The following is a 12,270-nucleotide window of genomic DNA, read 5'->3' on the forward strand; positions in this document are numbered from 1 at the left end:
TGGGGGGTGACCTAAAGCGGTCTATGGTCACGGTTTTAAGGGTGGCCTAAAAGGGTCTATGGTCACAGTTTTGGAGGGTGGCCTAAAGGTGTCTATGGTCACGGTTATTTACAGTGACCAAAAAGGGTCTATGGTCACGGTTTTTCGGAAGGGTGACCTAAAAGGGTCTATGGTCACGGTTTTGGGGGTAGCCTAAAGGTGTCTATGGTCACGATTTTTTACAGTGACCAAAAAGGATCTATGGTCACAGTTTTTCGGAAGGGTGGCCTAAAAGGGTTTATGGTCACGGTTTTGGGAGTGATCTAAAGGAGTCTATAGTCATAGTTTTAATCATTTGAGTTTTAATTAATTAAAATTTTTAAGTATTTTTTATTATTTTAAATTTTTTTCTTTTTAAAATTAAAAAGTTTTAATAATTAAAAACTAATAATAATTTTATATAATTTACTTTAAATATTAAAATTTTATATCTAATTTTATAAATATAAAATTAGGTTGAATACTATTAATAATTTTAAATTAAAAAATAATTTAAAACTTTTTAAAATGATTGTAGAATATTAAAATAAAAGATTCATCATATCGTAATTAATTTAAATTATTTGAGTGGTTAATTTTATTTGTTTATTTAAATGCGTATGATAAATTAATTCTTGGTATGTTAGATAAAATAAATTTGTAAAAAATAAAAATATAAGGCTCATTATATATAATATATCAATTTTATTATCTTAATTTAAAAAAATTAAAATAAACTCATTTTCTTAAGCTATGCTACAGTGGGAAACTGAAGGAAATAGAACCGCGTGAACTTAAGGAAATTGAAACAACCCCCCTTCTTTCTTTCCCCAATTCATAACCCTAGCCCCCATTGTCGCCGCCGTCCGAAGCTTGTTGGCGCCGCCGCCGTCCCAAGCTCTAAGGACATCGTCTTTATCTTCCTTGGCTTCTCCGTTCGTCGAAGGTTAGTGGCGTGGCGTCCGCTCTTGGGGTACTGCGCTCGTTAAGATCTCTCCTTACACCTTCTCCGTCGTCGCCATCGGCGTCTCCATCGGTGTCTCAGTTCTCATTGCTGCTTGGTACGCCGTTTCCCTTTTCCGTTTTAGATTTTGTTAATTTATTTTCCTGATAATCTTCTTTTTGGATTGCGAAGAGGGATTTACGTGCTGCAATCAAGGCTCCCCGAATCACTTCCACGAATCTCATTAGGTACGAGCCATATATGAAATAAAATTGTTGCTATTAGCCTTCTGTTGTGCTGATTTCACATGGTTCTTGGCACCTTGAGCTACTGATTTCATGAATCTCGGTGCATTTCAGTTCATTAATTAGTAATGGATTTGAAACTTAATTATAAAACTCGAATAATAATGTTAAGACATACTTGGCAAAATTTGAAGATATAGGTAAAGGAATTGCGTTTCATGAGTAAATATTCTCTTGATAAGCAAGCTTTTGAGAGTTCCCATTTTGCCACTCCATACTTGTGTTTTGCCAAAGCAGCAGGGTGGCTTTTAGACTTGTCAAATTCAGTAGCAAGTTCTTCACCAAGCCTTTAATTTGCCTATTCCTTTAACATTATTGTCCTTGTTCCAAATCCAAGTTGTAGATTTGTTTTTGATCCCTGGTCTGACGTACGCATTCAAATTCTTGCTTGCATTTAAACTCTTATACCAAGCCTTCTACCAATGTGTTCAATGTCTCAATCCTAGTTCAATTTATCTTATACCAATTTTTTTCTTTAACTATCTATGATTCTGAGTACCTTTTAACAGTCATATTCAAATTTTTTCAGGTCTTATTTTTCTATCCTCCATAAAAAAGTGGCCGCTTAAATGCCTGGATCTTCTCTCTTTTTGCTTCCCTGGAATATTGGAGGTTAGATGTATGGTTAATGAACTTTTATTTTTCCCATATTCAAATCAATAGCTAATGATATTCTTACTTGTATTTAAACTCTTGTCAATAGTAGTTTACATATGTATTTGTACAGTGAGCAGGAATAAAAAATTTATGTTCATACGATCATTTAGTTAAGTTTCAATGTTTTTGGTTTCAATTATGTCCATTGAGTGAACCCCTTCCATGAGTGAGTTGAATGAAAAAAAAATACTTATAAATTGACTTTAATATAAAAATACTAATTTTTGTGTTTGATTCTTAAGACTAAATGATACATTTCTAGCATAAAGCCCATATCATAGTTCCAACTAAATGATTTTTTATTTTTCAAAGGCTACAATTGAATTTGAATCCAGGTCACTAGACCCAAGTTCACTAGACCCAAGTTCTGCAAAAGAAAAAAAAAAAAAATATATATATATATATATATATATATATATATATATATATATATATATATATATATATATTGTGTAAATTGGCCACAGTCACCGTGGATAACATGGCCTTCAAATTGGAGAACTCTTATTATAATAGCCTTTTATATATATATATATATATATATATATATTGTGTAGATAGGCCACAGTCACCGTGGATAACATGGCCTTCAAATTGGAGATTTCTTATAATAGCCTTCTTACAAATAACTTTATTCTCCAAAACCCAAAAAGAAAAAAACGATTCTTAATATTAGCATTACTTTCAACTTTTAAAATTTTTGTAAGCTTGAAAATATTTTTAGATGCACACTCTAGTAGATAGTTTACACAAAATAAATAAAGTAATAATAAAATGTTGATTAGTGACTTGTTAAGCTGCAGTTTTGTTATAGACTTATGGCACTGAGTGTTTTGAATTTTGAATTTATGACAAGTGATTTGTGAGTTGTGATTAGTGATTAGTGATCTTGTTATGCTACTGGATTGATTTAATTTAGAGGTGATTATTTTGACTTTGTTTTGTGTACAGGATAATTTTTTCGTACTGGTAAAGACAACAGAAGTTGCTGCGGCACCGTTTATAACAACTTCATATGGCATCTCAAAATGAAGGAACTAAGCAGTAAGTTTATCTCGTAATTGCCATATATAATAATTTGATAGCACATTTAACTAGGGTAGTAAGCAGATATATGGTAGCTAGATTGTCTCTATAATTGACTTATTAGATCATGTTTAGTAAGTTCAGATATTTGCATTCTTAGGTTTAATCATGTTTTGTCAAAAGATTGGATGGATTTACCAAGATTTGAGAACGAGTACATAGTTGGTGTAAATAATTTTTTAGAGTTTGCCTTCGTAATTGGAAAACCGGTTGGAAAAGAAATCCAATGTCCTTGTGCAAAGTGTGGAAACACTTATTGGCGTGAACGAGAAGACGTACATGAGCATCTTATTTGCTATGGGTTTGTCGAAGGTTATAAACGATGGATTAATCATGGGGAATCGGTAATTCCAACAGTTGTAAACAGTGACATGGATGATCGAGGGGGCATTGATGATATTGACGGGTTACTGCGTGATGCATTCGGAAATATGACAAATATTGAAGAGGGGAACAATGGGTTAAATGAAGATGCGAAGAGATTTTATAAGCTCGTAGATGAAGCAAGTCAAGAATTATCTCCGAATTGTACTACTGGATTTTCGAGACTATCGTTTATCATCCGTCTTTACCACTTGAAGTGTCTGCATGGTTGGAGTAACACTTCTTTTACCTCCCTCTTGGAGTTATTGAAAGAAGCTAGACCTGATTTGAACATTCCCACTTCTTTTAATAAAACTAAGAATATGATTAAAGACTTGGGTCTTGACTATGAAAAGATTGATGCATGTCCTAATGACTGCATGCTGTATCGGAATGAGTACATAAATGACTCAGTTTGCCATATCTGTGGAGAGTCTCGATATAATCAGACTCCTACTATGGATGGCAAGGAAGATGACTTTGCGCTTCCGAATAAAGTTCATAAGGTTGCTGCGAAGACCTTAAGATACTTTCCTTTAATACCAAGGCTTAAAAGGCTTTTTATGTGCCCAAACACAGCAGAGGCGTTGAGGTGGCATGATGAGCAGCGTTTGAAAGACGATTGCATAAGGCACCCTGCTGATGGCCAAGCATGGAAGAACTTGGACACTCGGTACCCAAACTTCTCAAAAGAACTTCGGAACTTGAGGCTTGGTTTGGCAAGTGATGGTTTTAATGGTATTGTGTATTTAACTAACTTTATGTATTTTTGTATTGCAACAATATGTAGGTTATTTCTGACAAAAATCGTGAAAATAGATCCAAACAAAAATGGAATCATCGAATGGGACCAGTTAGTTTTGAATTAGTACGCGCTGAATTGGTATCATATTTGTACTTCGCATTTAAGTATCTTTACATCTTTCATGTCGTCTATGTTGACTTCATCTGTGTTGACTTCGAGTAACCTTGATGGTTTCTTTGTAGCGTGCAAAAAAAGAGGGCAATGAAGATCCATCACAGTCTGAGATGTTTGTTGTAACTCGTACTAACAAGAAAGGAGAAACTGACTCGGGAACACAAGAGACGATTGTGAGTTGTTTAGTTTAGTAGAAATGTACACTAAAAGAAATGTGTAAATCATTTTTTTTATTTTCAGCATATGGGCACATGAACTTATTACAATTTTCCTTCTGTGTAATAGGAACATCTTCAAAATTTGAAGCAAGCTGGATACAGTGATGATGAAGCGCTTCAAATGGTGTTTGGAAAAGAGAGACATGGTAGGGTTCGTTTCTATGGTCGATCAGTCACAAAATCCTCTCTTAAAAAGGATAAGCAAATCCGACAAATGCAACAACAACATGCTGAAGTGGTTTCAACTATGGAAAGAAATCAAAATAACTTGACTTCCAAGTTGGATGGTTTAACAAGCTTGATCAAAACGGTGTTGCAACAAGTTAATCCTGGTATGAGTGCGGAACAAGTGCAAGTAATGATAGAAGCTGCCCAACAATCTCCGCCTGATGCAAGTAGTGCACCAAATGATGCGAGGCGAAGCATTCCTCCTTCACTGGGATTGAACCATGTGTCAAAAGATATGGAAGTAAGTACTGTCAAAATGAGTAGTTAAATTAATAGTGGCTGATTGCTTAATAGTACCTGATTGTTGTTGATGTTAATTTTATTGTTGATTTTATTGGCTAATTGGCTCCATGAGCACGTATTGAATAGAAGGGTAAGAAACTAATTACGAACTAAGATGCATAACCTACCATTATTTCTCTTCAGAAGGTATAGAAAATTAGATAAAGCAATAATAATACATGAAGGTGAAGGGGTAGCAATCAGCATTGAATTAGTACTCAGTAATATATAGCAATCAGTATTATTATTATTTTAAAATTTACTTTGTCTATTGATTTCACACTCAATCTGGTTTTTCTGTTTCGCTGGTGTTGATTACTTGATTTGTTTGATGGGTTGGAAGCTAATAATAGTATTTCGGTATTACCTTGTTTTTTAAGCTTTTATTTTGGTTGTGGTTGTTTCTTTGTGCTGGATTTTTTTCAGTTTTAAGCGACTTCAACAGGGGAGTTGAAGTTCCACTCAAAGATAGATTAAAAACATATAAACATTACCAAATGGCTCAAAACCACATGCAAATGCTCCTTGTTATTTAGTGGTTGAAATTTTCATACTGATTGACTTACTTAACTTGTGCTCCATATTCATTACTCAACTGCACTGCATGCATCATCAAAAATATTTTTGTTCTGTTTTAACTTCTTTATTTCTTTTGCTAGCAGGAGGATATGATGTGAAGAAAATATGTTCAATACAAATATAAGATGGGATGGGTCTTATAATGATTTTGGTTTTCTAAATGTATTATTTTGATGTCTTCTTTACATTTTGATAAGAGATTTTATTCGATAATACATGTAATGGATAAATTACACTCTATTTTGATTAGTGTTGTAATGGATATCTACTTTTTAATGAAACTTATGATTTACATTTATTGAATTTCTCATTCTTAGATTTATTTTGTGATTATCATCATTTTAGAATGTGATTATGCTTTAAAAAAAATTTATAAAATAAAACAGGTTACCATAGATAAGTTATGGCCACCGTTTTAAGGAGGGGTGACCATAGATAAGCTATGGCCACGGTGAAAACAGTGACTATAGATAAGGTTATGGTCACTATTTTAATGCGGGGTGACCATAGGCGCTATGGTCACGGTAAAAAACCGTGACCATAGATAAGGCTATGGTCACGGTTTTCATGTGGGGTGACCATAGAGGCTATGGTCACGGCCAAAACTGTGACCATAAATAAGGCTATCGTCACGGTTTTGGGAAGGGGTGACCATAGAGGCTATGGTCACGGTCAAAACCGTGACCATAGATATGGCTATGGTTACGGTTTTAGGTAGAGTGACCATAGAGGCTATGGTCACGGCCAAAACCGTGACCATAGATAAGGCTATGGTCACGGTTTTGAGAAGGGGTGACCATAGAGGCTATGGTCACGGTCAAAACCGTGACCATAGATATGGCTATGGTCACGGTTTTTGGTTGAGTGACCATAGAGGCTATGGTCACGGCCAAAACCGTGACCATAGATATGGCTATGGTCACGCTTTTGGGTGGAGTGACCATAGAGGCTATGGTCACGGCCAAAACCGTGACCATAGATGGGCTATGGTCACGGTTTTATCGCGTGACCATAGATTAACCTATGGTCACGGTAAAAAAATGTGGCCTAAAGTGCCAGAATTTGAACATTACAACCGTGGCCATAGAAACCGTGACCATAGATAAAAAAACCGTGACCATAGGTCTATGGCCACGAGAGAATAGGCCACGGCAGAAAAACCGTGACCATAGGTCAAAAACCGTGACCATAGACCTATGGTCACCCTTTTCACTAGCTATGGTCACGGTTTTTCACCGTGACCATAGACCTTTTTTTTTGTAGTGAACAAAAATTACATAAGAAGCTTATCAGAGATATAATTTTCTACAGAACAACTTCAAACACATATGATTAATAAAAATGCTTCACCATGTGAGAAAATGAATCTTGAAATTACTTTAGTTGTCTTTGTTTCTTTTTTTAATTCTTCAACCATTCTAAGTAATTAAAAATGTTGTTCCCTTAACGTTCAGATGCAACATTCAAAAGTGGTTACATTGGTTTAATAGAGAACTTGGCTATGACTTCAGAACAACAAGCACCACAAAGGTTTGAAACTATTTGTGTTGACCTAACTTAGAATTTTAGGAACATAAAGCTCAAATCAAAACACATTAAATTAGTTAACAGATAGAGTGAAGAGGAGGTACCTGTCACAAATTTAAACCTATTCCATCATGGATGTCCTTCTTTGCTGATCAGCTTCTAGAAGTGATTCCAAACCAGCTAACATGCTCTTATCCATGATTCAACCAGGAATTTTGGAGAAGAAACTCAAACCCAAGGAACAAAATTGAAACCAGTTAACTAATAATAATATAGGATGAAACTAAAGACCAAAAAGAAATAGAAAACAAACAAAATTTAACTAAAGATGAAGCAAAATTTTGTGCAGAAGATGAAGCTAAAGACCTTGTAATTTTTCTAAGAATTTGTGAAGCTTCCTCTGAATTCATGTTTCCTCTAATAAAATCAACAATGGAATCATCATGATTGCTCCCTACCTCACCTGCTCGAAGCAAATCAATAATAAATTGTGGTTAGACTACAAGATTGTAACTAAAAAATACAGTTTAAATTCTATGCACCCTTCAAAAAATTACTAAGTACTTATTTGGTACACTTCAGAAAAATAGCAAGCAGTAACCAATTTATAAAAATCATATAAAATCCATCTTTTGTTGGATTCTCCTAAATTTTGGTGTGGTTGAACTAGAATTACCCATATTTCACCCAGTTCAAGTCTCAGAGAATTTTCACTTTTCTAGAAAAAGTTATGCCTCTTGAAATATGGTTTTGTTTTAAGGAAAGGATGCTGTCACAACAGTGAACAACCCTACTTCCAGAAAGCACAACTTTCTCTATAAAACTCAAATTTTTTTTAAATTTGGACATAAAATACTAGACATCCTAATATTTCACCCCTCTTTGGTTTCACCTCCAAATAGTTTCAGAGTATTGAGATATGTGATTTTGAAATTTTTGTTCCAGAATTCGGACAACAATATTTCTGCAGAAAATGATCATTTTTTAAAAATCATATCTCCCAAACCACGTATCAAAAAATTCTAAAATTTTAGAGGAACAATCTAGACATATCAAAATTTTATAGAAAAATAATTTCACTCATTTTAAATCAGGAGTACATAAATTTGAGAAACTGTAATAGAATTTTAACACGCACTTGTTAAGAGTTTTAGGAGCAATTATCATAAAGAAGAAAAAGTACGTGACGAAAATAAATTAATGGCATGTTAGTTATTAGATATTAGGCTATTATTAGTGGTGTGGTGGATTGACTGAATCGACATTGAATCGGCCATGCTAAGAGCTCATGCCTTTGAGAGGGTAATAGTCAATTCCATGACCACTAATCCATATCAACGATAGGGACAACACTTGTATCTATCATTTTAGGGCAATGGGAGCCACCACATCGCATGGATCTGATCATGAATAGTTGAATATCATACTTAATTAACTGCATCAATGAGAGTTAAAATAAGGTAAAGTAATTGTTACCATAAAGATATCTCTACATTAAGATACCATTGTAAATTTGTAGATATTTAATTAAATTTTAAACATATTAAATTTGTGATTTATAATTTTTTTTGCCTAAAGATATTTTATAATATTTTTATAAAAGTAGAAAAAAGAAAATTATAAAAAAATGTATATAATAAATAACGTAAACAATGATTTAAAAAGAAAAGGTAAATTTAAAATTTAAATTTAAATTCTTAATTAATTAAATAATTATTATAAAATTTAAAAATTTAAAAAAATTAGAATTAGCACCTAAACCACTGTACCTATGGTTATACATTCACATATTGTACGTTTTGCATTCCACCACCTCTCTTAACAGCGTTGATCTCTCTCGCAACCGTCATTGTCATCACCACAAAGATCTTGACACTTCTGCTCTAGGTTTTCCTCCAACCCTGTTAGTGACGCCGTTTTGCACCCCTTACTGGTGTCGATCTCTCCCGCAGTGATCATCGTCGTCGTCGCAAAACTCTTGACACCGTCACCCCCTCACTGCCGCACCAGATTCTCTTCCAACCTTATTAATGGCGCCGTTTTTGCACCCCTTTACCATATATATCCATGTCAACGTGGTTTTTGTTAAATGGCTCCGGTTATGATGAGCTTGTCGTACTCAGGTTCTATCCACATCATCACAAACGATGCCAGATTCAGTTTAGGATTTTCGTCTAGCATGAACTCGTTATTTATGATCTGGTACGCTAATTCTTTGGGTTATTTTAGTAAGTATGCGAATGATTATTTTAATTCTTAGTCGAATGATTATTTTAGTAGATATGTAGATAATTATTTTAATTCTTATGAAGATGGATATTTGATTGAAATGTGTTTAATTAAATATAATTAAAATATAGAATGTTTAATTTATTATATATACGAATAATTAAATTTTTAAATTATTGAATAGAATTTTTTGGTTGAATAATTTAGGTAGAGTATTTTTTTTTAATTTTATTTGACCAAATTTTCACCTCGTTGTTTACGTTATTGAGACTCTCTGTCGTCTACCTAACCGGCCGACAAATAAAACATAATGAAAGAGATCACATATGATACACGTACGTAGGGACGACGGTGATGTAATGTAAGACTTTAACTTGGTCTATATAAGGCATGCATGGATGCTTTAGCTTATTATAAGCTCATACTCACTCAAACTCACACCGCTATTAGCTTCTCTAATCTAATTGAAGATATATATGGAGGCAAAGGGCATAGCAGTAACGCAGAAAGCGGTGGAGGATCTCGATCCTGTGAAGAAGCCAATAAAGAGGAACAAGTATGCTTTCGCCTGTGCAATATTGGCTTCCATGACTTCCATCTTACTTGGTTATGGTAAGTAGTGATGACTGATGAGTGCAGGTGTATGAATCTCCTAGTATTTGACATCTGATGGTAGTTAAAAACCGTCAGTAAATTAATATCTAACGGCCTTCATTTATCAAAATCAATTTCGTGCCAGTAATCCAATCTTTAAGACTAAACTAATATCTGATCGTGCATGTGATGGTTGCAGACGTAGGGGTGATGAGTGGAGCAGTGATATACATAAAGAGAGACCTCAAAATCTCAGACGTGCAAATAGAGATACTGATGGGAATAATAAACCTCTACTCTCTAGTAGGATCATGCCTTGCTGGCAGAACCTCTGACTGGCTCGGAAGGCGATACACCATTGTGCTAGCCGGAGCCATCTTCTTCACTGGAGCCCTACTCATGGGATTCTCCCCCAATTATCCCTTTCTCATGTTCAGCCGCTTTGTCGCCGGAATCGGCATCGGCTACGCCCTCATGATTGCTCCTGTCTACGCTGCCGAAGTTGCCCCCGCGTCTTCTCGTGGCTTCCTCACCTCCTTCCCTGAGGTGTTCATCAACGGAGGGATATTACTAGGCTACATTTCAAACTATGCATTTTCCAAGCTTCCACTGCACTTGGGATGGCGACTCATGTTGGGAATCGGTTCTATTCCATCCGTGATCCTGGCCGTCGGAGTCTTAGCCATGCCGGAATCACCTCGCTGGCTCATCATCAGAGGCCGAATCGCCGACGCACGCAACGTTCTCAACAGAACCTCCGACTCCCCTGAAGAGGCTCAGCTCAGGTTAGCCGAGATCAAAGCCGCAGCCGGAATACCCGAATCATGCGACGACGACGACGTTCACGTCACCAAGAAAAGAGATGGTGGAGGCGTCTGGAAAGAGCTATTCCTATATCCTACGCCGGCGGTGCGCCACATCCTCATCGCGGCGCTCGGGATTCACTTCTTTCAACAAGCTTCGGGAATAGACGCAGTCGTTTTGTACGGACCAACCATTTTTCAGAAGGCTGGGATCGATTCAGATACGGAGAAGCTTCTTGCAACGGTGGCCGTTGGATTCACGAAGACGGTATTCATCTTAGTTGCTACGTTCTTGTTGGATCGGGTGGGGCGTCGGCCGTTATTGCTGACCAGTTCGGGCGGTATGATAATCTCGCTTTTCACGCTCGCCACAAGCCTCACCATCGATGACCGGTCCAATAAAAAGCAAATGTGGGCCGTTGGATTGAGCATCGCAAGCGCCTTGTCCTACGTGGCAGTGTTCTCTATCGGAGCGGGGCCCATTGCATGGGTTTATAGCTCTGAGATCTTCCCACTGAGGCTGCGCGCTCAGGGTTCGGCCATGGGAGTTGTGGTGAACAGGGTCACAAGTGGCGTTATCTCAATGACCTTTTTGTCCCTCTCTAAGGGAATAACCATTGGTGGGGCCTTCTTCCTCTTTGCTGCACTTGCAACAATTGGATGGATCTTCTTCTATACAATGCTACCCGAAACACAGGGCAAGACCCTTGAAGAAATGGAAGGCTCTTTTGGTCATTTCTGGGCAAAGTCCAAGCACAACGATAGTGACCAAATTCAATTGGCCAATTAGGAGCCAGTGACCGAATCGAACTGTTGGAGGCAATCTGATAAGATCCAACAAGGCATACGCACCTTATTCCTTTGTCTTAGATTGGCTTTTCAAATGTTAAACGACGATTGAGCCACATCAGTTAGCAACGCATGTTATGTGTGCGAAGGAATACGATATACCTTTCTAGTTTCTAGTTTCTGAGATAAAGAATAAACGATGATTGAGCCACATCAGTTAACAACGCATGTTATGTATGCGAAGGAATACGATATCCCTTTCTAGTTTCTAGTTTCTAGTTTCTGAGATAAAGAAACGGTCTGTGTTTTAACCTCTTATGTGAATATAGTCAATGATGCCAACACTGCTTTTACTTGCATTTTCGATATATTATGGCTCACTAAACCACCAAAGTGATCTAATTAGAGACTTGAATAATATGCATGTGATTATAACTTCAATTCTCAATGTATTAATGCCACTCATGCGAATATATAAAATACATATAAATTATTTGAATACTAAAATCAACTACTAATATATTTGTATATAAATACATATATAATTTAATTTATTTTTAATATATATTTATATTCTAACATATATTTTATCTTAGTAACTAATTTTGATGATTGATTTTGGTACTCAGCGTAGCATAGTCTATACTCAATATACATATAAAAAAAGAGTAACTAAACTTTCATTTCTTTGTTTTTCCCCAGGCGTTGAAACAAGAGGGTGCGGGGGAGC

At 35.9% G+C, this 12,270-nt stretch overlaps 2 protein-coding genes across 11 annotated transcripts; both read left to right on the plus strand.

Moving 5' to 3' along the window:
* Window positions 1–766: 766 nt before the first annotated feature.
* LOC112706490 (uncharacterized) lies at window positions 767–5,901 on the plus strand. 10 transcript variants are annotated; one of them, XM_025757816.3, is made up of 8 exons: window positions 767–1,079; window positions 1,154–1,209; window positions 1,796–1,878; window positions 2,875–2,967; window positions 4,163–4,255; window positions 4,360–4,464; window positions 4,577–4,978; window positions 5,679–5,901. In XM_025757816.3, exons 5-8 carry the CDS (start codon window positions 4,217–4,219, stop codon window positions 5,694–5,696), a joined length of 564 nt encoding a protein of 187 aa, XP_025613601.1. In that variant the 5' UTR covers window positions 767–1,079; window positions 1,154–1,209; window positions 1,796–1,878; window positions 2,875–2,967; window positions 4,163–4,216; the 3' UTR covers window positions 5,697–5,901. The 10 variants fall into 10 exon arrangements, 6 of the variants coding, with proteins under 6 accessions (XP_025613601.1, XP_072056961.1, XP_025613603.1 ...); XM_072200860.1 differs by having other exon boundaries at window positions 5,682–5,901; XM_025757818.3 differs by having other exon boundaries at window positions 780–1,079; window positions 1,796–1,885.
* Window positions 5,902–9,612: 3,711 nt separating this feature from the next.
* LOC112706492 (polyol transporter 5) lies at window positions 9,613–11,899 on the plus strand. Its single transcript, XM_025757822.3, has 2 exons — window positions 9,613–9,966; window positions 10,148–11,899. Exons 1-2 carry the CDS (start codon window positions 9,831–9,833, stop codon window positions 11,539–11,541), a joined length of 1,530 nt encoding a protein of 509 aa, XP_025613607.1. The 5' UTR covers window positions 9,613–9,830; the 3' UTR covers window positions 11,542–11,899.
* Window positions 11,900–12,270: the final 371 nt, after the last annotated feature.

The sequence above is a fragment of the Arachis hypogaea genome, chromosome 8 (assembly GCF_003086295.3).
Source record: "Arachis hypogaea cultivar Tifrunner chromosome 8, arahy.Tifrunner.gnm2.J5K5, whole genome shotgun sequence".
In the NCBI taxonomy this organism is placed as follows: domain Eukaryota; kingdom Viridiplantae; phylum Streptophyta; class Magnoliopsida; order Fabales; family Fabaceae; genus Arachis; species Arachis hypogaea.

Excerpts from the sequence above, each read along its gene's own strand:
- LOC112706490 (XM_072200858.1), top strand. The coding sequence starts at position 4,025 with ATGGAAGAACTTGGACACTCG. Across the intron at positions 4,046-4,162 it reads TGGAAGAACTTGGACACTCG|GTTATTTCTGACAAAAATCG; the intron begins GTACCCAAACTT and ends AACAATATGTAG. Across the intron at positions 4,256-4,359 it reads AATTAGTACGCGCTGAATTG|CGTGCAAAAAAAGAGGGCAA; the intron begins GTATCATATTTG and ends GTTTCTTTGTAG.
- LOC112706492 (XM_025757822.3), top strand. The coding sequence starts at position 9,831 with ATGGAGGCAAAGGGCATAGCAGTAACGCAGAAAGCGGTGGAGGATCTC. Across the intron at positions 9,967-10,147 it reads TTCCATCTTACTTGGTTATG|ACGTAGGGGTGATGAGTGGA; the intron begins GTAAGTAGTGAT and ends TGATGGTTGCAG.